This window comes from Leucoraja erinacea, chromosome 12, assembly GCF_028641065.1.
Source record: "Leucoraja erinacea ecotype New England chromosome 12, Leri_hhj_1, whole genome shotgun sequence".
NCBI lineage: Eukaryota > Metazoa > Chordata > Chondrichthyes > Rajiformes > Rajidae > Leucoraja > Leucoraja erinaceus.
Genome location: NC_073388.1, coordinates 50214201 through 50240460, shown reverse-complemented (window position 1 = coordinate 50240460; position 26260 = coordinate 50214201). Strand labels below are relative to the sequence as shown.

General features: G+C 45.6%; 2 protein-coding genes across 2 annotated transcripts in view; one reads left to right on the top strand and one right to left on the bottom strand.

Moving 5' to 3' along the window:
• cnpy3 (canopy FGF signaling regulator 3) overlaps nt 1-26260 on the top strand; it is a 184814-nt gene that overhangs the window by 81084 nt on the left and 77470 nt on the right. The window lies entirely within an intron of this gene.
• LOC129702355 (cytokine receptor common subunit gamma-like) overlaps nt 2835-26260 on the bottom strand; it is a 41595-nt gene continuing 18169 nt past the window's right edge. Inside the window, exons 3-9 of the mRNA XM_055644123.1 lie at nt 23765-23937; nt 14319-14461; nt 11964-12129; nt 11038-11128; nt 10240-10324; nt 4640-4886; nt 2835-3184 (exon numbers count right to left, since the gene is read on the bottom strand). Coding sequence (XP_055500098.1) covers nt 3060-3184; nt 4640-4886; nt 10240-10324; nt 11038-11128; nt 11964-12129; nt 14319-14461; nt 23765-23937 — 1030 coding nt within the window. The 3' untranslated portion in view covers nt 2835-3059. The remainder of the gene's footprint in view (nt 3185-4639; nt 4887-10239; nt 10325-11037; nt 11129-11963; nt 12130-14318; nt 14462-23764; nt 23938-26260) is intronic.

Sequence of the window (26260 nt, the reverse complement as noted above, 5' to 3'; positions counted from 1 at the left end):
AATGTCACCTCTGAACACAGCCGTGACATCCTCCTTAACCAACAATGCAACTCCCCCTCCTCTTTTTTCCTCACCCCTGTCTCTCCTGAAGCTCCTGTACCCTGGAACATTGAGCTGCCAGTCCTGCCCCTCCCTTAACCAGGTTTCAGTCATGGCTACAATGTCCCAGTCGCTCGTACCTATCCATGCCCTAAGCTCATCTGCCTTACCCATCAAGCCCCTTGCATTAGAATACGTGCAGTTTAAACCAACCCCCCTTCCTCGCTCTCCGGCTTTTTACCTGTTCTGTCCACTAACCTTTCCCACACCACCCTCCATACCAACTTCTAGCCTCTCACATGCCCCTGTCCTGCACAAGATCCCACCCCCTGCCAATCTAGTTTAAACCCTCCCATGTAGCATTAGCAAACCTTCCCACTAGGATGTTGGTCCCCCTCCAGTTTAGGTGCAATCCATCCCTTTTATACAGGTCACCCCTGCCCCGGAAGAGACCCCAATGACCCAGAAATGTAAATCCCTGCCCCCCTGCACCAGCTCCTCAGCCACACATTCATATCCTCCATCTTCCTATTCTTACCTTCACTAGCACGAGGTACTGGAAGCAATCCTGGGATTACTATCCTGCAGGTCCTGCTTTTCAGTCTTCTACCCAATTCCGTAAACTCGTGTTGCAGAAACTGCTGCTCCAGTTCCCCAACACATTTATTCAGGAGCTGCACCTGGAACACATTTACTGCAGGTGTGGCTTCCAGCAGTATCAGCGGTGTCCCTGACCTCCCACATCCTGCAGGAAACACACTGCACCCACTTGCCTGCCATTACTTCAGTGGACAAAAAATCACAGCTTTCAAATCAAGTGTAATCTCCTTGCCTCAGTCTCCTCGACGAAGACTCTTGAGCCAAAGACTCACACTTGAATGGCCAGTCCCACTTACGTGTCCTTGGTACGCAAATTACCCGATCTCGTGGTCGCGTTGAGCCACGACGGTCCCACGAAGGTTATGAGCGATTTCATGCGCATGTACAGCCCTCTGGAGCGTGTGACGTCATTTGAAGATGGACACAAAGCTGGAGTAACTCAGCGGGACCGGCAGCATCTCTGGAGAGAAGCAATGGGTGATGTTTCGTGTCGAAACTCTTCTTCAGTCTGGATTTTGTGTCGATCTTCAATTTTTTGGCCTCGCTCTGGGAGTAGAAGTGGGGGCGGATCCGGACCGCAATGGCCGTGAGCCCCAGGCTGAGTTCGGCGATCTTTTTGCCTGCTTCTGCTGCTGTGTTGGAGGTGAGATGTTGCGTCGTGCCTGGGTCTTGAGCCTGTCCCACTTTAGCCGTCAGTTATGTGACAGGCCATTGCCGCGCAAAGATTTAGTTCGCTCAAAAAATCGGAGCCCCGCGCAATGTAGCGCACAACTACATACCCCTCCGCGCTTCGAAGTGGGACCAGCCCCGTGTGGCCATACGATGCCCGGGCGCCTCAATTTGCGTGCCAAGGACACGTAAGTGGGACAGGCCCTTTACTCACCAAGGCAAGACTCTTGAGCAAAAGACTCACAGTTTACTCACCAAGGCACTTCACCTCAGCAAGGCCGCTCCACTACAACTGCACGGGTTTTTAATCTCTTACCTAATTAACTACTTTATGGCTAGTTAGTAAATTACCTGAACCTGGATCAGCACTTTTATTAAACTGAGCGCTCTTTTTATCTCATCTTATTGGATTCTTATTTTATTCTGAGGCCATTGTCTCTGGTCCTAGACTCTCCCACTGGTGGAAACACCCTCTCCACATCCACTCTATCCAGGTCTTTCACTGTTCGGACTTTGGAAGGCCGTGCAAGCTGCAATATAAATGCAAGCCTTTCCTTACAATGCAGTGGCGGCTTGGTAATTGTTTTCATACCATGAAAGACACAAGGCAGGGGAAAACCGACACGCGGTAAATATGCACCACAAAAGAAAGAAACCATTTATAGAGTTATTCTTGGTCCTGACAGCAACAAAGTCCCGTTCTCTGTTCTAGTTGAAAACACTCACAGCCCTGGGAAAAGTAATGCTTCACATGAGAGCTTGGTGTTTGTTTGATTGATAATATGTCAGTAGATTCCCTGCTCCCTTGCCTATTTATCACACCGAGGTCAACCTTTCATTTGTCATTAAAGGCATTTCAAAACTTGTTTATTCAGATTTGTCAGCGAGAACTATCGGTCTTTCAATTTAAACATGCTCTCCATGCTTTATTGGCAATACATACCAATTTATGTTTGTGTAATATGCAGAGTGAAATCTATGGAAGGAAAGTCTCTACAGAAAGAAAAGGAGGATTTAACATATGGTGCATTGCTGGGATGTCTGCCAGTCCTCTTTCTTAAGTTATTTTATTGAAAGATGGAGCAGTTGCTCAAATCTGCATGAACATCCAGATTTTTTCACCGACATTACTCAGTCATAGCTATTTTTGCTTAAGTGCATGGTGTCCACGTAGGAGTCAAAAGCAAGCTGGAAAATACATTCATTTCAAGGTATTTTTCTAATCAACAAAGATGTTGCCTACAAAGAAAATAGTAGAATTTTCATTTGATTTGCTGCAACAACCAGCCAGAGAAATGATTGTTTCTATTAACAGTCTTTTTTTTTTTTTAACAAATTCATTTTTATTTATTTAAATTCTCCCTGTAAATTGATCAAGATTGCCAATTTGGTTTCAGGATTCTAGGTTAATTTATTTTGCCTGGTCAAATAGACTTTGAAAGAAAGACCCAAACACGATGCTGCCTTTGGCTATTTGCCAATTTTGCCCGCGTTCTAAAGTTTATATCGATTCCAACATTTGAAATGAGTGCCAAGTCATCAATAAATGGTTTATTCAAAAGCAAAACATTTGAAGCGTTTTTACAAGCTCTGCTCAGAAAGAAATTAAATTGCCGTCAAATGCATAAACAAATTTAAAAAATATAATGAAGACAGCGTTACAGAATAATGAAACATGCAAAACAAAAGCTTTAGTTAATTTAGCATCAAACTGCATGGTAAAAGCTGCTACAGCCTGTGCAAGTCACTTGTCACACTACCACACAGTAACTATTGAATGACTCCCATTCATTCTGTTGGTCACTCGTTCTTTCTGTCCGTCTCCTTTCAGTCAGTTCTTGCTCACTGTCTTCCTCCTCAGCCAGACTTGGTGTTGCTATAGCCTCAACAGAAGATGAAATAAAGGGAAAAAAACATTCAATTTAAGTCTCATGTAAGCATTACATACAACGTCACGTGCAGCAAAGACAAAAAAATGCTGGAGTAACTCAGCGGGACAGACTGAAGAAGGGTCTCAACCCAAAACGTCACCCATGTCTTCTCTCCAGAGATACTGCCTGTCCTGGTGAGTTACTCCAGCATTTTCTGTTTATCTTTGGTGTAAACAATCATCTGCAGTTCCTTCCTACTCGTTACATGCAGCAGAATGGTACCAGTGTGCTTTGAAGTTGTGACACATTTCATGAATCAAACAAAATATTTACCCTTAACACTTTGACAGCTACAAATGTTGCTCGATTTGTGAGATGTGACGTAGCCAAGAAGCACACCACTTGCCATTTGTTATTTTGCATTTAATTCTGTATGGTCCCTCTTTCCATGTTTTTATAACAGGATAGATCAAAAATAAATTCCCTTTCTCAAGATGATCATTCTATTAAAAATCAACATAAAATACTCATTCAATACTTCAAAGCCAAATGGCTGATTTCCCAGTTGGAAACTGTCAGCAATTGATGGCACTGACAGACAACAGTGAGCAATGCACTGCTGGCCAGCTGCCCATTAAAACAATTAGATGAAAGACTTGGGCGTATGGGCCTCGCACATCCCAAGAGTGATGTTCCTTTCCAGCACCATTCAATACAAAGCCCAACTTGAAAAAGAGAGGGAAAAATAAAATACTATTTAATTCATCCAGAAACTGAATACTGTTGAGTCTGGAGATCTAAAAAAAGAGATCTGGAGTATGTGAGAAGTGAAAAAGTTGTCCAACTCTTTGAATATTAAATGTACTCGGAGGTGAAAAGAGAAGACATACTTTGCCATAAATTTGAAGCATAAATGTAAAATGTTGGGGAAGGACAAAAAGGTCTAATGGCAGTGGAAGGAGAAAGGCTGGAAGGCTGGCCACTTCCCTTTCATAAGCTGACAAAACTTATTACAATATGTACCGGTTAAGCACATTGCATTAGTTCAGTCTTGTTGATTGTATTCATAGAAACATAGAAACATAGAAATTAGGTGCAGGAGTAGGCCATTCGGCCCTTCGAGCCAGCACCGCCATTTAATATGATCATGGCTGATCATCCAACTCAGTATCCCGTACCTGCCTTTTCTCCATACCCTCTGATCCCCTTGGCCACAAGGGCCACATCTAACTCCCTCTTAAATATAGCCAATGAACTGGCCTCAACTACCCTCTGTGGCAGAGAGTTCCAGAGATTCACCACACTCTGTGTGAAAAAAGTTCTCCTCATCTCGGTTTTAAAGGATTTCCCCCTTATCCTGCAAGAATGATCTTTGACTGCCATAATTGGGATTTCCCCAATGTTATAACATCACAAGTACTAGACTTTCATAAAAATATTTTCATTAAACTCATACCTACTGCTTTCTACAAAAACTGCAATGTCAGAAAACAATGTTGCAGGCAAGGTGAACCTTGGATGAGCCTCTTCCATGTTGTCAGGACTGAAGGTCTTCCCTGGGATCTCTGTCCTTCCAAGTTGCTCATAGAAGCCTCCATGGATAGTACTCTGGGTGGCATCAAGTGGGGATTCACTCACAATGCACACGTTCTCATGGTAGCTTGATTTGAGGCCTTCCAATGTGTCCTTTGAGACCCCAAGCCAATCCTGTAATGAGTAAAAGATTAGAGACCAGTGTAAATTGCATATGTTCTTAGCTTTAGCATGCTGGGGTGAGTGAACTACCACAGTATTGTAGAAACACTTTAAATCCCACAAATATTATTGAAGTTACACCTGCATGGATGATGCCTCTCTACTATTGGTGCAACAATACACGGTGGCGCAGCGGTAGAGTTGCTGCCTTACAGCGCTTGCAGCGCCAGATACCCGGGTTTGATTCCGACCACGGGTGCTCTCTGTAAGGAGTTTGTACATTCTCCCCTTGACTGCGTAGTTTTTCTCCGAGATATTCCGTTTCCTCCCACATTCCAAAGACGTACAGGTTTGTAGGTAAATTGGCTTGGTGTAAAGTAAATTGTCCCGAGTGTGTGTCAGGTGGTGTTAATGTGCAGGGTAGACTCAGTGGATCTGAAGGGCCTGTTTCTGCGCTGTATCTTTAAACTAAACTAGATTAAACTGATGCTAAATGTTTGCTTCCTTTTTCCTGTATGAGTTTTTACCCATCCATTCAATGCACCCCGAAATGCTGCCTTGCAACCCTCTGAAAAAACAAATAAAATGTGCCTATATGGGACTGATAGATTATGGTCCTCCTCTCTGTGTCTACCCTTCCCACAATAATGTAACTGACATCCGTAACCCTCAAGGTTCGGCTTAAAAATCAATGCCCAACAATACACTGACATTCCCATCCTTTCCCCAAACGACATGATGAAGCAATGAATGGTACACAATGCTGGAGTAACTCAGCGGGTCAGGCAGCATCTCTGGAGAACATGAATAAGTGACGTTTGAGTCGGCAACCTTCTTCAGTTCCAACCCACCTATCAATGTTCTCTAGAGATGCTGCTTGACCTGCTGAGTTAGTCCAGCCCTTTGTGTCTGTCTTTGGTAAGCCAGCAACTGCAGCTCCTTGCTATTAGCCAAAGAGTTGTGAACCTGTGGAATTCTCTGCCACAGAAGGCAGTGGAGGCCAATTCACTGGACGTTTTCAAGAGAGAGTTGGATATAGCTCTTAGGGCTAACGGAATTGAGGGATATGGGAAGAAAGCAGGAAAGGGGTACTGATTTAATGTGATCAGCCATATTGAATGGTGGTGCGAGCTCGAAGGGCCTAATGGCCTACTCCTGCACATCATTTCTACGATTCAATGTTTCTATTATGTGAGGCAATGGGTTGTAGCCCTCAGCTGCCAGTGCCTCCTCTGGAGAGTGCCCCCTCTGGACAGTGCCCCCTCTGGACAGTGCCTCCTCTGGACAGTGCACTGCAAAGAGCTTGAAAGCAAGGTGCAATCTCACCTTTCTCTAGTGCCAACCACACATTTGCTTTAGTGAGTAATATTGCTAAAAAACCATGAATGTTGACCAGCAATTCTCTCTCAACCCCAGGCCTTTGAGACCAATTGTGGAAGTTCCCCTGCTGATCCAGTTTGAGTATTTGACCATCCAGATACTTAGCCTGAATAGCTCTTGACTGTGTATTTATCAATAGGAATGTGGCGGACTCTACAGCACTATTGACACTAAAAGGAGATTAAACTTGAAGAAAATATGCAAAACAAAATCTGAAAGCAATTTAAAAAAAAACCACATATGGTGGAAACCTGATATATACCGAAAACATTAGAAATGTTTAACAGATCAGATAGCTTGTTTGGAGAGAGAAATTTGACATTTTAAACTTGTGGTTTTCGATCAGAACATAAATACCAATACAGGGATGAACATAGAACAGTACAGCACAGGAACATGCCCTTCAGCCCACAATGTCTGTTCCAAATATGGTGCCGAGAATGGACACAAAGTGCTGGAGGAACTCAACGGGTCAGCTAGCATACCTGGAGAAAGTAGATAGGTGACTTTTCAGGACAGGACCCTTCTTCAGTCGTAAAAAGGGTCCTGACCCAAAACGTCAATATCCATGTTCTCTTGGGACGCTGCCTGACTTGCTGAGTTACTCCAGCACTTTGTGTCTTTTATTGTAATCCAGCATCTGCAGTTCCTTGCATCTTCATGATGCCAAGAATAATTCTTACCTGCCTGCACATAATCCATATTTCTTCAATCCTTGCAGAGCCATGTGCCTAACCCTTTGGTATCTACCTTCACCACCATTCCCAGCCGCATGCTCCTGGTACTCACCACTGAGTATTAAAAAAACTTGCTCTACATGTCTATATAATTAATTGTCGTGACCTGTGTGGGTTTTCCCCGAGATCTCTGGTTTACTCCCACACTCCAACGATGTACAGGTTTGTAGGCTAATTGGTTTGGTGTAGTTGTAAATTGTCCCTAGTGTGTAGGACAGTGTTAGTGTGCGAGGTTGGGCCAAAAGGACAATTCCCGCAATGTATCTTTAGTTTAAACTAAAGGAAAAATGTTGCACACCATCCACTACTCAAAAGAGTCATGGTCTCCAGCACCAATATATTCTGTCCAATTGTATATCGTCTATAAAGTGGACTGCAATTACTTGCCTTGGCTACTCCACCAGCACTTGCCCAGATCTATGACATCTATCCTGAACAGGCTCATGGAAACATTAACCACTGCAGGTTCCCCTCCAAATTGTACACCATCTTGGCTTGGAGGCATATGGCTGCTTTGTTATCATTGCTAGGCCTAGGTTCTGGAACTTCCTACCCTTCGGCATAGTGGGAAGATATTTACCAAGTGATCAGGAATAGGATGGACTACTTTATTGTCAAATGTGCCAAGAAAATCTGAAATTCTTTGCTTGCATACCCAAGATCTGCAATGGCTCCTGAGGTAGCTCATTCACACTTTTTCTAATGATTTTGGGATAGGAGACCCATGTTGGCCTTGACAATGACACCCAGATCCCAGAAATGAATGAACAAAATGCCACTGCAGTTTGGTGGCACAGCGGTAGAGTAGCTGCCTTACAACAATTACAGCTCCAGAGTCCCGGGTTCGATCCTGACCATGGGTGCTGTCTGTGTGGAGTTTGTACGTTCTCCCCATGACCACGTCGGTTTTGGCAGAGATCTTCAGTTTCCTCCCACACTCCAAAGACGTATAGGCTTGTAGGTTAATCGGCTTGGTATGAATGTAAAACTTTGTCCCAAGTGTGTGTTGGATAGTGTTAGCGTGCGGGGGTCACTGGTCGGTGTGGACTCGGTGGGCCATAGGGCCCGTTTCTGCTTGGTATCTCTAAACTAAACTAAACTAAAATCCTAAAGAAATCTTTTCCATCTATCTTTAAGCTCCCAATGTGATTATTGAATCTACCAGCTGATTCAAACAGGAATCTAGGCTCCGGCAAAAAATGGGAGGAGAGGTGGGAGGCTCAATACTTTTTGACTCCTTCCAACTGGAGGTAGGAAGATACAATCTCCTCCAACGTCTGTAAAGACAGTGTACAATGATTAATATATAATCTTCCCAACATGACCTTTATTGGTGAAGAATAATTACTTTCCCTCGGAATTACAAGTGGAGGGTTGTGCATTCCTTTCTAACGATTTGTTTCTGTGAAAGCAACCAAACCTTGTCTCTGTGCAGAAACCACATGCAACAGTACAGTCGGCTGAGGTTTGGGCAGGATATACTATAAACTGTAGCAAGTGAAGGAAATTCCAAGTTCAATTTCATTTTCAGTCGCACCAGACAGTTTTTCTTTTGTGCAGGAAGGAACTGCAGATGCTGGTTTAAACCAAAGATAGACAGAAAATGCAGGAGTAACTCAGTGGGTCAGGCAGCATCTCTGGAGAAGAGGAATAGGTGACGTTTCGGGTCAGGACACTTTTTCAGACTGAGAGTCAGGGGAAAGGGAAATGAGAGATACAGACGGTGATGTAGAGAGATATAGAACAAATGAATGAAAGACGTGTAAAAAAGTAACAATGATAAAGGAAACAGGTCATTGTTAACTGTGGGCTAAGTGAAAACAAGTTACAGACAATGAGACTCAACAAGACGACTTTAGAAATGGTACAATGACTTGTGTGGGGGAGAGATGGAGAGAGAGGGGTTGCCAGGGTTACCTGAAGTTAGAGAAATAATATTCATATCGCTGGATTGTTAGCTGCCAAAGCGAAATATGAGGTGCTGTTCCTCCAATTTGCATTGGGCCTCACTCTGACAATGGAGGAGGCCCAGGACAGAAAGGTCATCACTAGGTGAACTGAATGTAGATTCTGTTGACACCTCTGTTGCTCCCACAAGTCGGACTAAGATTTACTTACCCAGTGTAACATGATGGCACAGTTGGTAGAGCTGCTATGTCAAGTGAGTTCAATCCTGGACTCTGATGTTACCCTTGTGTAGTTTGTATGTTTTTCTGTGATCATCTGGGTTTCCCCTAGAATCTCCACTTTCCTCCCAAACTCCAATTACTTGTGGGTCGGTGGGCTAATTGTCCACTGTAAATTGTCCCTACCTTGTAGGTGAGTGGTAAAATCTGGCTGAAGGGGATTTAAAAAATGAGACTACCCTATTTCAATTTGACCACATTTCCTCTACAGTCTTCTATGCTTTGTTCTAATCTATAATTGAGCTGAGCATGTCTAAAGTTGATCAGTAGCTGAATGACCCGAGGAGCATTCAAACATTTTATTCTGCAGCTTGATGTGACTTAGCAAACTGCACACCAGAATATATTAATGCTTCAAAATATAAAACCAAAGTACTCAGAAACAAGGAACTGCAGATGCTGGTTTATTAAAAAAAAAAGACGAGGTGGAAGATTACAACCTTCACGTGGTCGGCCCTGTTTCGACAAACGCAATCAACCCGGCGTGCACAATCAAATAAGATCAAATAGAACAAGTTGTCCGACAACTTTAGGCTGTGCACGCCATATGCAAGAAGAAGAAGAAGAAAAAAAAAAGACAAAGTGCTGGAGCAACTCAGCAGATCAGGCAGTATCTCTGGAGAACATTGATAGATGACGTTTCGAGTTGAGAACCTTCTTCAGACTGAAGCAGTGTCCCGACCTGAAACGTCACCTGTCCATGTTCTCCAGAGATGCTACCTGACACGTTGAGTTACTCCAGCACTTTAAATACTTTCTTCAGCTTGACATCGCTTCGCTAACTTCCAACTTTTCAGACATAATTCCCAATTTACCTCAATGCTACCCAACGCTCATCAAATCTATTCATTATTTCCTACTATGTTAGGCAGATAGGATGAGCCTAATTCTTGACTGAAGACTGAGGGAGTTGGATCAAGGTACCATATGGAAGATTGCTCCACCGTTTCTTTCTCCCCTGCTGCCCCAATATACATCCCGTAGCTACCACTCTAAATGCCAGGAGGTAGAAATGATGTTGTTTCGGTGAGTAGAGTCCAGTTTCTTTCCCTTTCTTCTTACCTGAAAGTTCCCATTGTGGTTGTTAAAAAGAGGGTCAAAATTTCGGCCTGGATTCGGAATCTTTGGGATGATAATCACTTTCAACCTTCGAGAAAAATGTGAATGATTAAACCTTGTCACGATCATAAACTGGAGTAGCACACGAACGGATCGGAACAATCAGACATCGAGTACAAGGTATCAATTGGCATCAAACTACATCTTCTTATCAAGCCTATACTTACAGTATTTCTCAGCTGGGCTTACAGGAGGGACCACACAGTGGCATATTTGATCTTTTGAGGAAATGGAGCAGTTAAAATAACTTAACAAAGCAACGCTGTTTCATACCTTGAGGTAGAATGCTTTAGCCTTGTTGATATGGATTGACCTGTACCATCTGTGAGCTTTTCTCTGAATTCCTGCTGTGCAGTTACTACAGTGTTACTCAGGTAGACAAGCATCTGCAGTTCCTTCTTAAACAGTGTTACTCAGGGACAGAAACTATTCCTGATACTTTATATAGGGACGACAATTCCATACAGTCGTTCTATCAGAGGGGAGCGCACTCATTATGAAGACATGGAACCTCTGGTGGTCTGCACAAGATTCCCCTGCATTGGAGACCTTCGAACTTCACGTCAACTCGTCCGGGATCACTCGACCTCCGCGCGGCCCCCGCTTCCGGTTTGGTCGCGCTCGCCGCATGCAATCGCATGCTCGTGTGACAGGCCCTTAATAGTGCACCCCAGGTGGTTCACCAGTAGCAGAACGATATGGCACAGCGTTTTACATCAACACTAATATTTTTAATCTTACCTTTCACTCCTTACTAAACAAATCATAAGTATGATTATTCCAGCGAGGGAAATCACAGTGATATACGTGCGGGTTACGTCTTTTGAATCTTCTGTAAGACAAAATAATAAATTCTCTACTTTATTTTGGATATTCTTAATGTTTCTTCCATACATTTCCGGATGTCTTCAATTCTTTAACCCTATCCCTAAATAACAGATTTCCCCGACTTGTTGATCATTATTCAGGATGGAACCCGGGTCTCTGGCGCTGTAAGGCAGTTGCTCTACTGCCACGCCACCATGCCGCCCATTGAAATTAGAATCAGTCTTTAAGGAATCACTATAATAAATGTCCTGACGTTTGGAGATGCTAAGCTTTGGAGAGTTTGTCCACTCTGGTTAAACAAAGCACGTAGAATCATTTTTGGAGGCTAGGTCCATTTATTTACCTTGCCTATTTCATATAAACGTTGCCTATTTCCTTCGCTCCATAGAAGCTGCTGCACCCGCTGAGTTTCTCCAGCTTTTTCGTGTACCATTTATTTACCTGTTTAATTATGTCTTCCAGGCTTCCTCTATATCATTCCCCTCCCAAATATCACTTACTATTGCTAGTTTAGTCAACTACAACCACTCTCCCTCCCTCCTCTTTTTCTCCAACTCCACCCCCTTCTCCTACTGCACTCCTGTGCCTCCACCTGGACTCTCACCTATGTCTCCCCACCATGATAGACACAAAATGCTGGAGTAAATCAGTGGGACAGCCATCATCTCTGGATAGAAGGAATAGGTGACATTTTGGTCCGAGACCCTTGGTCAGATTTTCTACTATTGGTTCCCAGTAGCTGCAGCATCCATGTTACCAGAATGGCTTCAGAATAAAGGATTTTTAAAATACATTTTCTTAAGATTTTGTCAATGGCTTTACATACGTGTTTAATTTACCTATTTGGGTGTCGTTCCTCCCCCAGTAACCAGGGAGACTCCACTCACTCCACAATTTTGTCGTGCCGCAGTATTTGTTAATCTTGCTTTTCACTTGAAAGGTGTAGAGCTTCTCTGGATCCACACTTGCCAAATTGAAGTCTGTTTGTTGCATGACAGTAGCTTTCTATGTGGCGAAGTGATTAAAAAAATAGAATGTGGCAAATGTGAAGTTTGAAATCTACATACAAAACTCAATGACATTATAGCACTAATACAAATGAGAGTTTAGATGGAACTAGAACAAAAATAAATACAATGCCAGAAGAGCTCAATGGGTCAAACAGCATCTGTAGAGGCAAAAGTCGATGTTTCACACCAAGATTCTGAATCAGGTCTGAAGCCAATAGGATTAACAAACTCATCAAGAAGGGTGGCTACATCCTGGGGGCGGAGTTGGCTTCATGGGAGATGGTCTTGGAGGGGAGGATGCTCCTCAAACTGTGGAGCATCCTGGACATTACAGCTCACCCCCTCCATGACATACTGGTCAACCTGAGGAGCACCTTCAGCAACAGACTGGTTCCACCAAGATGCAGGACAGAACGCCACAGGAGATCCTACTTCCCTGTGGCTATCAAACTGTACAACTCCTGCCCCATCTGTCGTGGGGTAGACCGAGACTGACCCCCCCCCATCCCCAATCTTTGCACATCCCCAACCTTTTCTACTCATCACTTTAATTTAATGTTTCATGTATTTTGTGTTTTATGACTGGGCAAATCAATTTCCGTCCTGGGATGAATAAAATTATATCGTGTCGAATTGCATCATAGAGGGAATTGGAATTAGCAGTGGGGGAGGTTGAGGTGGCTAGGACATGGGATGGAGGCTGGCCGGTGACAGATGGAAGCAGATGGGGAGGGGACGATGGGCTGATGGAACATGAGGGAGGAGGTGATCAAAGAGAGAAAGAAAACAAGGGAGGTGGGAGGGTTAGTGTGCATGGCAGGAACACACTGGTGATACACTGGTCACCTGAAATTGGAAAATTCAATATTCACACTATTGGCTTGTATGCTACCCAAGCGGAATATGAAATGTTTTTCCAAATTGCATTGGGCGAGGTGTAGCAATGGTGATAGCCAAGAACACACTGGTTGGTGTGGGAATAAGGAGGGTTAAAAAGGCGTGATGAAAAGTTCCAGGTGACTATTACGAACAGAGCATGGGCGCTACACAAAACAGTCGCGTCGTCAATGCTTCATTTCAACAATGTAGAGGAGGCCACATCAATATAGTGGACTGTCAAAGAATGACTAGATAACCTAATGTATGTTGTTTGAAACTTAACCCCATCTTCACACCAGTCTTACCTGATCAGGGACGTCTTCTTTCCCTGACCTATCTATCCCCACAGATTAACAAACTCCAGATTAACAAGGTTCCATTCTCTCCATCCCAGTTCAGAAGAAGGGGCAAGTCTTCCCTGAGGTGCAATCTAACCTGCTGAGAATTTCCAGCACAATTTAATATTTTTATTTTTATTGTTTTGCTTTGGATGTGGAGTATCTGCAGCTCTTTTTGATTTTCATTAGTTTAGTTTAGTTTAGGGATACAGCATGGAAACAGGCCCTTCGGCCCACTGAGTCCACACTGACTAAAGATCCCCGCTCACTAACACTATCCTACACACACTAGGGACAATGTACAATTATACCAAGCCAATTAACCTACAAACCTGTACCTCTGTGGAGTGCATTATTTTTGAGGATCTAATTCAGTTAAGGAATAATTTAGAGCATATATTTTTTTGATTTCCATTACAATTAGCCAAGTTTTGCTCAATAATATATATTTATTTAAAAGCAAGTTATTGAAAGAGGTTAACAACCAAATAGCCGGGGTCAAGATGTGAAGATAAATCTCCCATGATTTGGCCTCAACAATGTGGGTGGGAACATTTCCCTGCATGTTGAAAATAACAGCAGAGAATGTTTAATTATCCACAAAGTTATAAAATAACTATTAACGATTACATGGAAATGCTTAGTTTAGTTTAGTTTGGAGATACAGTGCAGAAACAGGCCCTTCGGCCCATCGAGTCCGCGCCGACCAGCTATCCTACACACTAGGGACAATTTACCAAAGCCAATTAACCTACCCACCTGTATGGCTTTGGAGATGTGGGAGGAAACCAGAGCACCCGGAGAGAACCCACGCGGTCACGGGGAGAATGTACAAACTCTGTATACACAGCACCCATAGCCAGGATCAATCCCGGCTCTCTGGCGCTGTGAGGCAGCAACTCTCCCTCTGTGTCACCGTGCTGCCCCTGAAGTCACCGTTAGTCTTAAAGTCACTGCCACTCTGTACCTGCCATTCCTTGTCCTTGTTATTCCGGTACCTGACTTCAAACTCCACGCATTCGAGTTTTGGCATCGTGGAAACCCAACTCAGGCTGAGCCCGTACTTTTTCGTGGCATTCACCACCAGGTTTTCAGGAGCAAAGGGTTTGACTGAAAAGTAGGAATAGAGTTTTGTTCCGTTACACAGTTGCACGTCACACATAATGTGATTCTTTGCAAAATAAAATTATAGCGCAGCAGAACTGAAGCAAGAGCATTGTCCAAGCTTCAAGAGCTAGCATCAGATCAAATTCAATGCAATCTCCTTCTCAGTAGGATACGTAAGCAAATGCGTGAAACTATTAAATGACTGTCTTGGCACCTGGCCTATTGATGTTTATACATGTTGCATCACATGATTAAATTCAATAAGTTTGAAATAAAAGCTGCCATCAATAATCATGATCTAGAAATGTTCAAGTTGTTGACAACTTGCATGGTTAAGGAATGCACAGAGAACAGTACAGTACAGGAACAGGCCCTTCGGCCCACAATGTCCATGCTGAATACGATGCCATATTAAACTAATCTCCTCTGCCTGCACGTGATCCACACCCTTCCATTCCCTTGCGTCTATTAAAAAGCCTCCTAAATGCCAATATCCCATTTGTCTCTGGCAGAACCGTTCCAGGCACCCACCGCTCTCTGTGTGAAAAAGTTCCCTCTCACTTCTGCTTTCAGCTTTACGCTCGAATGAATAAAGTCCGAGCCCACACTCCAGGCATCTAGTCCTGGCAACATCCTCATGAATATTCTCTACACTCTTTTCAGTTTTAAATGATCCTCCCGATGGCAGGGTGACCAAAACTGAACACACTACTCCAAATGCAGTGTGGGATCACTGAATTTGCAATGATTTGCTAGTCTAGTCGTAGTGTTTTAAAACTTTATTCAAGCCAAACAGTTCACGGCATCAGAGCAAAGCATTAAAATAACTGCAGACCTGAACTAAAAGCTGAACACATCATAACCAATAAAACAAAGAAACTATGGAACAGTAACTGAAGGACTGAAGACTGAACATGACTAGAGGCAATGACACTGGGTTTTTTCAGCGACTGTCTTCGACCTTCAAGCTTGAGGGGCACTCGCCTGAAAAAACTCGAGCTGGATCAATTGTCAGCGACCAAACCGCGAGCTGGATTGACCGCACACACACAAACACATCGCAAAGGCAGGCGCCAGGGAAAGCGTGGGAGTGCAGTCTGAAATTTGCACCCGCGATGAGCAGGAAGGTAAAAGATGGCTGCACAGTGTACGATAAGTTTTTTAGTGAGCGCAGGGGGGGAAGAGCGGCGAGAGAGGGGGAGAGAGAGGGGGAGAGAGAGGGGGAGAGAGGGGGAGGGAGGGGGAGAGAGGGGGAGAGAGAGGGGAGGGAGAGATGGGGGGAGGGGAGAGGAAGGGGGGGAGAGAGGGGGGAGAGAGAGGGGGGGGAGAGAGGGGGAGAGAGGGGGGGAGAGGGGGGGAGAGAGGGGGGGAGAGGGGGGGGAGGAGGGGGGGGGAGAGGGGGGGGGAGAGAGAGGGGGGGGAGAGAGGGGAGGGAGAGAGGGAGGGAGAGGGGAGGGAGAGAGGGGGGGAGAGAGGGGGGGAGTGGGGGGAGGGGGGGGAGAGAGGGGGGGAGGGGGGGGAGGGGGGGGAGGGGGGGGGGAGGGGGAGAGGGGGGGGGAGAGGGGAGGGGGGGGAGAGGGGGGGAGAGGGGGGAGAGAGGAGGATAGAGGGGGGAGGGGGGGGGGGGGGGAGGGGGAGAGAGGGGGGGAGAGGAAGGGGGGGGGGGAGAGAGAGGGGGAGAGAAAGGGGGAGAGAGGAGAGAAGAGGGAGGGAGAGAGAGAGAAAGAAAGGGAGGGAGGGAGAGAGGGAGAGGGGGAGAGAGAGGGAGGGAGAGAGGGATAGGGAGAGGGGGGAGAGAGGAGGGGGAGAGAGGAGGGGGGGGGAGAGGGGGAGGGAGATGGAGAGAGAGAAGGAGAGGGAGAGAGAGGGGGAGAGAGGGGGAGAGAGGGGGGAAAGGTGGGGGAGAGAGGGGAGAGAGCGAGGGGGGGTGAGGAGAGAGGTCTCGGGGGGGAGAGAAAGGGGGTGAGAGGGGGAGAGAGGGGGGGAGAGAGGGGGGGAGGGGGGGAGGGGGGGTGGGAGAGGGGGGGGGGGGAAGGAGAGGGGGGGGGGGGGAGAGAGGGGGGGAGAGGGGGGGGGGGGAGAGAAAGGGGGGGAGGGAAAGAGAGAAAGGGGGGGGGATAAGGGACGGAGAATGAGTGGCGACACTTTTAAGAAGTCAGACAATGTTTAATAAAATTTAGCGGGCATTTAACCTACCGGTCGGTTTTCCTTGGTCCTGAAAACTCAATGTCAAGTCAAATGCCTGGTCAGCAAAGGAGATTGTCTACGGCTGCCCTCGACTGCCTATACCTACATAGCGACCCACTCCACTGCACTACGAGTTCAAAAGAACCATGCCAACCAATTTTTACTTGCGGAAAATGTTTCAACATGCTGAAATATTTTCCTTAACCAAACAGAGGCCGCAAGTATGCGGGAACTACCCTCGAGCATGAAGGAGAGTTCCAGTGACCTCATAGGACCTCCTAGGACCACGTGCCGAACAAGATTCAAGATTCAAGAGAGTTTATTGTCATGTATCCCAGATAGGACAATGAAATTCTTGCTTTGCTTCAGCACAACAGAAGATAGTAGGCATGAATACAGAACAGATCAGTGTGTCCATATACCATTATATAAATATATACACACATGGATAAATAAACAGATAAAGTGCAAATGAACAGATAATGAGCTGTTAATGTTCAGAATTTTGTTTGAGTTGTGTTTAATAGCCTGGATGTTGCAGTCTTTAGTCTTCAGGTAGCGGGGAGATGAGTGTGTGGCCAGGATGATGTGGGTCCTTGATGATGCTGCCAGCCTTTTTGAGGCAGCGACTGCGATAGATCCCCTCGATGGAGGTGAGGTCAGAGCCGATGATGGACTGGGCAGTGTTTACTACTTTCTGTAGTCTTTTCCGCTCCTGGGCGCTCAAGTTGCCGAACCAAGCCACGATGCAACCGGTCAGCATGCTCTCTACTGTGCACCTGTAGAAGTCAGAGAGAGTCCTCCTTGACATACCGACTCTCCGTAATCTTCTCAGGAAGTAGAGGCGCTGATGAGCTTTCTTTATAATTGCATCAGTGTTCTCGGACCAGGAGAGATCTTCAGAGATGTGCACGCCCATGAATTTGAAGCTCTTGACCCTTTCCATCATCGACCCGTTGATATAAACGGGAGTGTGGGTCCCCATCCTACCCCTTCCAAAGTCCACAATCAGTTCCTTGGTTTTGCTGGTGTTGAGGGCCATGTTATTGTGCTGGCACCATTTGGTCAGTCGGTCGATCTCTCTTCTATACTCTGACTCGTCCCCATCAGTGATACGTCCCACAACAGTGGTGTTGTCAGCGAAATTGATGATGTAGTTCGCACTATGACTGGCTACGCAGTCATGAGTATAGAGTGAGTACAGCAGGGGGCTGAACACGCAGCCTTGAGGTGCTCCCGTGCTGATTGTTATCGAGGCTGACACATTTCCACCAATACGAACAGCCTGTGGTCTGTGAATGAGGAAGTCGAGGATCCAATTGCAGAGGGATGTGCAGAGACCCAGTTCTGAGAGTTTGGTAACCAGCTTGGAGGGGATGATTGTATTAAATGCCGAGCTGTAATCAATGAATAACAGCCTGACATATGAGTTTTTGTTCTTCATCTGGTCCAGAACGGAGTGGAGAGTCAGCGAGATTGCATCCACCGTTGATCTGTTGTGGCGGTAGGCGAACTGCAGTGGGTCCAGGTTTTTGTCGAGGTAGGAGTTGATTTGCGCCATGATCAACCTCTCAAAGCACTTCATCACCACCGGCGTTAGTGCCACTGGTCGATAGTCATTGAGGCACGTCACCTTACTCTTCTTGGGCACCGGTATAATTAATGCCCTTTTAAAGGAGGTGGGAACCTTGGACCTCAGAAGTGAGAGGTTGAAAATGTCGGTAAAAACTCCAGCCAGTTGGTCCGCACAGGTTTTTAGAACACGACCGGGTATACCGTCAGGACCAGGCGCTTTTCGAGGGTTCACCCTCTGAAGGATTTTCTGACGTCGGCCTCTGTGACTGAGACTGAAATGCCATCACAGCGAATGGGGCCTCGAGAAGGCACGTCAGTATTCTCCCTATCAAAGCGTGCGTAAAACGCATTGAGCTCGTCAGGGAGTGAAGCTACGCCGACATTCGACCATGCTGCGAGTTTGAGTCGAGGGCAAACTCTTCTAAACTCACAGATTAGGTTGCCGCCGTGGGACAGCCCCTTTATCAGTATAGGGTGATTGATGCCCTTTGAATATAGCTACTCAGGATGAGAGCCACAGGGGTTAAATTGCTGTGCAGCAGATACCTCACTGTTCACCACTACTCTAGAATTGTCCAGAGACACAGCTTTTGCTGCCCCCTATCTTATCAGAAACAACAGTCCTGGAAGTCCACCTTGTACCAAGTCCTACAGGATAACATTTCCGCTCCAAGATGGCAATCATAGTGAACATCAATCCATTCTCTGTAAGGCCCTAATTCCATCAATGAAGTGCAGCCTCCAACAGCAGCCTCGCCAACACGCGTGTACAACTGTAACGTAACATCCCAACTTCTATACTCAATACCCTGACTGACGAAGGCCAATGTACCGAAAGCCTTCTTGACCACCCTATCTACCTGTGATGCTACTTCATTGAACTATGTACCTGCACTCCTTGATCCCTGAGCTCTGCCACATTCCCGAGAGTCCCTCCCTTCACTGTACAGATCCCGTCCTGGTTTGACTTCCTAACGTACAACACCTTGCATTTATCTGCATTAAACCCCATTAACCATTCCTTAGCCCACGTGCCCAGCTGTTCAAGATCCTATCGTCATTTTTTATATCTGATTTTTCCGATGTATCAGATCAGGCCCGGGTGATTTATAAGCCTTCAGACTTCAGACTTCTTGCCCCTACTTGACCATAATACGGACTGTCCTCAAGACATCACCGTTAAGTGTTCCAAGATCTCTTGTCTTCTCCTGTCTGCATATTTTTCTCCATGATTAAATCAGAGGAGAAATACTCATTGAAGACCTTGCCCATCTCCTGCTGTTCTGCACAGAGATGACCACCTTGGTTTCTGAGTGGCTCTATTCTCTCTCTTGTTACCCTCTTTCCCTTCATGTCCTAAAAGATCTGTAATTTCCCATAATATAATCTGCCAGAGCCATCTGCTGCTCATTTGGACCACCTGATTTCCTTCATAGTCGGTTGTCCATTGCCATTTGCCGTTAACCTTTGATCCGTCAAATTGAGGTTTCCATCCTGAAGTCCCACAGCTTCCAAAACTCCTCCAGGGTACACATGATCCCAGCTGCCCATGTCTCCTTTTTCCTGAACAGAGCCTCAATATCTCCCATCATCCAACTTCCCTACTCCCACCTGCCTTGCCTATCACTCTAACAGGAGCATACGTGCCCTGAATTCTGGTCATCCCACTTTCCGCATCGTTCTTTGTCTGCAAACAACCTACTCCAATCAACTTGACCAAGTTCTTGCCTAATGCCATCAACGTTGGCCTTGCCCCAATTCAGAATTGTAATGTGTGGGCCCACCCTGTCCTTATCCATAACTATTTTAAAAGCTGTGTAGGAAAGAGCTGCAGATGCTGATTTAAATCGAACATAGACACAAAATGCTGGAGTAACTCAGCGAGACGGGCAGCATCTCTGGAGAGAAGGAATGGGTGAAGTTTCGGGAAGTTGTGGCCAGTAGTGAGATCCCATTGGAGGTGGCTAAAGTGTCGGAGGATTATTTGCTGCATGCGGTGGCTGATGGAGTGGAAGGTGAGGACAAGGGGGACTCTGTCCTTGTTGTGAATGGGGGGGAGGGGCAGCAAGAGCGGAGCAGCGGGGTATCGAGGAGACCCTAGTGAGAGCCTCATCTATAATGGAAGAGGGGAACCTCTCTTTAAACACTTTCACATCTCCACCCCTTTCTGCTTTCCGCAGAGACCGTTCCCTCCGCAACTCCCTGGTCAACTTGTCCCTTCCCACACAAACCAACCCCCTCCCCAGGTACTTTCACCTGCAACCGCAGGAGATGCAACACCTGCCCCTTTACCTCCCCCTCGACTGCATTCAAGGACCCCAAAAGTCTTTTCAGGTGAGGCAGAGGTTCACTTGCACCTCCTCCAACCTCATCTACTGTATCCGCTGTTCCAGGTGTCAACTTCTGTACATCGGCGAGACCAAGTGCAGGCTCGGCGATCGTTTCGCTGAACACCTCCGCTCAGTCCGCCTGAACCTACGTGATCTCCCGGTGGCTCAGCACTTCAACTCCCCCTCCCATTCCCAATCTGACCTTTCTGTCCTGGGCCTCCTCCATTGACAGTGAGGCCCAACGCAAATTGGCACCTCATATTTAGCTTGGGTAGTTACATCCCAGCGGTATGAACATTGACTTCTCTAACTTCAAATAGCCCTTGCTATCCCTCTCACTCCATCCCCTCCCCCTTCCCAGTTCCCATACCAGTCTTAATGTCTCCGACTATATTCTATCTCTGTTCCGCCCACTCCCCTGACATCAGTCCGAAGAAAGATCTTGACCCAAAACTTCACCCATTCCTTCTCTCCAGAGATGCTGCCTGTCCCCTTCAGCATCCACTCCAGCATTTTGTGCCTACCCACTATTTTAAAGCTAATAGGCCTGTGGTCACTCACCCTTATCGGCTCACCCACTGACACTACAGTCACTTGTCCTTCCCAGTTTCCTCAGAGTAGATCAAGCTTTGCCTTTTCCATTGTAGGGCTCACGACATATTGCCTCGGGAAACTTTCCTGAACACATTTGACAAATTCCACCCCATCTAAGGCGGTGTCTGTATGGCAGTCCCAGTCCATATCATGGAGTGATACAATGTGGAAACAAACTTATCGGCCCAACTTGCCCACACCAGCCAACATGTCCCAGTTAAAATTACAATCCTCTCCTAACACAGCCCTATTAGTCTTGCAGCTGCATGCAATCTCCTGGCATTTTTGTTCTTATAATTCCCATTATTTGGCAGCCAACAGTAAGCTCCCAACAGAATGATCATCCCCTTTTTATTTTAAGCTCTTGACTTGACTAATGTATAGAAAGTTCCCATCCCAGTTACTGCAACTGTAAAGCCTTGGAGCTCTACGATTACTGGTTACCCTGCCAAAATCAACAGAATAATAGATAAAAGCGGTGAAAGAGATTAAAAACTCAAACTGGATCATTTAGCGTCTGCTAAGGAGTCTGATGATGTGAAACAATTAGCTACACCCTCCGAAACAGGGAATATAGATGCAATAGTCTGAAATAACTCGGCGGTTCAGATGGCTCGAAACGTCACCTATTCCTTCTCTCCAGAGATGCTGTCTTCTTCATGCATATGGCGTGCACAGCCTAAAGTTGTAGGCCAACTTGTTCTGTTTGATCTTATTTAATTGTGCTCGCCGGTTTGATTGCATTTGTCGAAGCAGGGCGGACAACGTGAAGGTTGTAATCTCCCACCCCAGATGCTGTCTGACCCATTGAGTTACTCCCGCTTTATGCGTCTATCTTCAGATCCTTCCTACGCTGCTGTTTAAGTGCCCAGATAAATTGTCTTTGTTTTATAAAATTATGGTTAAAATTCCATGTTAGACAAAAAAGCTGGAGAAACTCAGCTGGTAGGGCAGCATCTATGGAATGAAGGAATAGGTGACGTTTCGTGATGAGTCCCTTCTTCAGACTCTGAAGAAGGGTCTCGATCCGAAACGCCACCTTTTCCTTCACTCCATAGATGCTGCCTCACCAGCTGAGTTTCTCCAGCTTTTTTGTCTACCTTTGATTTTTCCATCATCTGCAGTTCTTTCTTAAACAGTTTAAATTCCATGGCCAGTTCAGTGTTCGTTCCTAATGCAGTAATTGCTAGAGTCATTATTACAAATTGTAAAAAGTTGGTAAAATGACAGTCGTTGGGCTGAGTGGCAATCCAGCCAAATGCAGTTGTCCACAAGGACCTGGAGATGGAATGCCAGCCCATCTAACCTCCTGTATTACCACTGGACCTCACCAATGAAACTTCAAAGCTGCATTATGTTAACGTTCAAAACAGTCCCTCGCTTGACAGAAAGCGATTATCGGACAACTGAATCATCCTTCCACAACCAGAGATCAGTGCTGAACTACTATCCACCACACTGGTGACCCTTGAACCATCCTTGATCGGATTTTGCTGGTTTTACCTTGCACTAAACGTTATTCCCTTAACATGTATCTATACACTGTGAATGGCTCGTTTGTAATCATGTATTGTCTTTCCGCTGACTGGTTAGCACACAGCAAAAACTTTTCACTGTACCTTGGTACGCATGACAATGAACTAAACTGAACGTGATAACATACATTAGGGTGAGAGTGTACAGGACAAGAGTTCAGCTACCCAGTTGAAGATTTATCAAATTACACTGCACGTTTAACTCAAACCATAAATATCTTCACTGATCCTCACCCCCAACAAGAATAATATTACTAGACTTAATTATTTCTGGAAACCCATCCGCTAATTTATATTGACATTATTGGCTCCAGGTTGTATCTTATTTACAAGTTTTCTTACCATGGCCCTGAGGCGGAACTTGGTTGAGTTCTTCTTCAGTCAATCGATGTTAATATAGATGGGTAGATTAACTTTCCTGAGCATAACATTCTAAGATGGTGGTGGTGAAGAGGGAAGTCTACAGATGTGAAACTCACCATGAACTCACCTGCCTCACCCATGCAGGTTAGTGTAGCTGGGACATGTTGCCAGTGTGCGGAGTTTGGGCCGAAGGGCCTGTTTCCATGCTGTAGCACTCTATGGGAAGTTTTGTGATTAGCTTGGGAAGTAGGACAAGGCAGTCTTGGCGTACAGAGCAGAGGAGATGGATGGCATGTCTGCGGTGGTTGCAGTGCGTGGAGTTGCCAGGGGCGGCTGTGAAAGGCCCTACAGCAGCCGAGTGTACAGGTGCATGGAGCGCAGCCTGCAGCAGCTGTATGGAGCGGTAATGGAATTGAGCCAACCCTTACTTCATCAACCCAGTGCTGCCAGGATACCGGGTCTGAAGGTGAGAATTACAGAAATTGTACTTTTCAGAGACTTGGAAGCTGCAAAATGGCATTGGAACAAGCAACTCTCTGCTTGCTGTTCCAGAAGATCCATTGTACTCATGTCTAGTATGATTTGACTGGATAACATGGACAAGAAGCATTCTACTGTATCTCTGTAATCCCTGGCAATAATAAACTCAACTCAACAAAACACTCTTTAGTGATTTTGACTTTACCAATGCCAGCTGGTGTGTTATCTACAAATACTCTTACCTTGGTTCTGGAGCTGAAACTTTTGGGGTTCTCCTGAAATAGTTCCCGAACCATTTCTGAAAACGTAAAATGGTTTGAATTGGTGTATCTCACTGGTTGAGAAATGACATCCTACGTTGTAGCCATGTTGTTGAATGTAGCTCTTGCATTCCTGTGGTGGTTCTTTCTTATACCTGTAACAAGCAATATTTGATCAATTATGACTGGGAAATTAAAAACTGTAACAACTATGCTTCCTAAATGATTTAAAGCAAGGAAGACAGAGTAAAAATGTATACACATAGCACCGAGTGCACGCTGAACATCAGTCATCCGTTCACGCTAGTTCTTGTGGCACGGTGGCACAGTGGTAGAGTTGCTACCTTACAGCATTTACAGCGCCAGAGACCCTGGTTCGATCCTGCTTATGGGTGTTTGTCTGTACGGAGTTTGTACATTTTCCCTGTGACCCGCATGGGTTTTCATCAAGATCTTTGTTTTCCTCCCACACTGCAAACACCTACAGGTTTGTAGGTTAATTGGCTTGCCGTAAATGTAAATTGTCCCTAGTGTGTGTAGGATATTGTTAATGTTCGGGGATTGCTGGTCGGTGCGGATTCGGTGAGCCAAACAGCCTGTATCTCTCAACTAAACTAAACTGTTATCCCATTTTCACATCCTTAGCCAACACTCTGGAGTCAATGAGGTCAATTACGCACGTCTTTGGAATGTGGATGGAAACCGGAGCACCTGGAGGAAGCCCACCAGGTTACATAGAGAACTCCATGGACAGCAGCTGAGGTGAGGATTGTACCCAGGTATTTGGCAGTGTGAGGCAGCAGCTGCTGGGCCACCTATTGATCAGTCCCTATTGATCAGCCCCTATTGATCAACCCCTATTGATCAACCCCTAAAGTATAAATAGTCACCAGGAAGCTCTAGCTTGTCCTGCCAGCCAACATGATCAAGGCTAGTACATATAGGCGCCAATTCTATTCTGGGACAGTTACCCCATCATCCTCAATTCCTTGATCTTTCAATTTTACCTATTTCCATCTTAAATATCTGATGATCTGACCTCCACCACCGTTGGGAGAAGAATATTTCGGAAATTCAATATCCTCTGAGGGATGACATTTCTACACACCCCAGTTTGAATAGTTGGCTTCTTATTTTGCTGCTGCAGTGTGTCCGCTGTTCGTAACTCTTCCAGAGTGGAACATCTCACTGTCTACCATGTCAACACCCTCATGATCTCACCTACATGAATAAGGCCCTCTTCATTTTTCAAAACTCCACGGAATTCAGAGCCAAACTGTCCGGCCACTTTGGATAAAACATCCTCTCATCCCTGGAGTGACTCAGGTGAATTTCCTCAGGTGTCTGCCTCCATTACTACTGAGATAAAGTGCCCAAAACTGCACACAGTATCCCAGCTGTGCCCTCACCCAAACCCTGTGCAACTGTAACAAAACCTGTAGGAAGGAACTGCAGGAGCTGGTTTGCACGGAAGATAGACACAAAATGCTGGAGTAACTCAGCGGGACAGGCAGCATCTCTGGATGGGTGATGTTTTGTGTCAAGATGTTTCTTCACACCTTCTGTTTTAGCACTGGAACATTTAGATCCCCTAGAACCTCACTCATTTTCGTAATCTCTGGTAGACAAAAATGCTAGAGAAACTCAGCGGGAGAGGCAGCATCTATGGAGCGAAGGAAATAGGCGACTTTTTGGGCCGAAACCCTTCTTCAGAAGACAGTTTAACAACCTCCTCCCTCACTGCCAACTTTTCCTAACCTCTCCCTATTTCGATAATAATTTCCAGTCCTTGTACTGAAGTGAATCACCTCACACTTACCCACATAAATGTCTGTCTGTCTGTCCGTCCGTCTGATGTCTGTCTAACTGTCTGATGTCTGTCTATCTGTCTGATGTCCGTCTGTCTGTCTGTCTGATGTCTGTCTGTCTGTCTGATGTCTGTCTGTCTGTCTGATGTCTGTCTGTCTGTCTGTCTGTCTCCATTAAGGAATCATGGCCTCTCACCTTATCCACCCATGTATTTTCGTAACATTAAAAAACATCAAAACCTTACAGCTTGTTCCCTCCTCCAGCCCATTAATGTTATTCGAACGCAACTAAGGGACAACAACTAACCACCCGGTCACATTTTGCTACTCATAACCTCAACCTAGATGGATTGCACATTAAAGTCCACCACTTCTAAATCACGACACAGCACTGCTCTGATACCTCGCTTGATTAACAAGGCTACCTCGCCTCCATGCCCATTAGCCTGTTCTTTTGAAACAGCCTGGAATATTGAGCTCATATGTTGCATCTCTGCTGATAACCTAACCACCGTATTGCAAGTGCTGTGCGCTCAAACTGTATTAAAAAACTGCTTTGTATTTGTTTTAGTTTTTAGCTAACTCTGGATTTGACTGTGTGATTCATTCTTTTGCTGACTTGTTCTGCCCCTTCATGACACTCCCTCACTATTCTTCATGCTCCTCTATA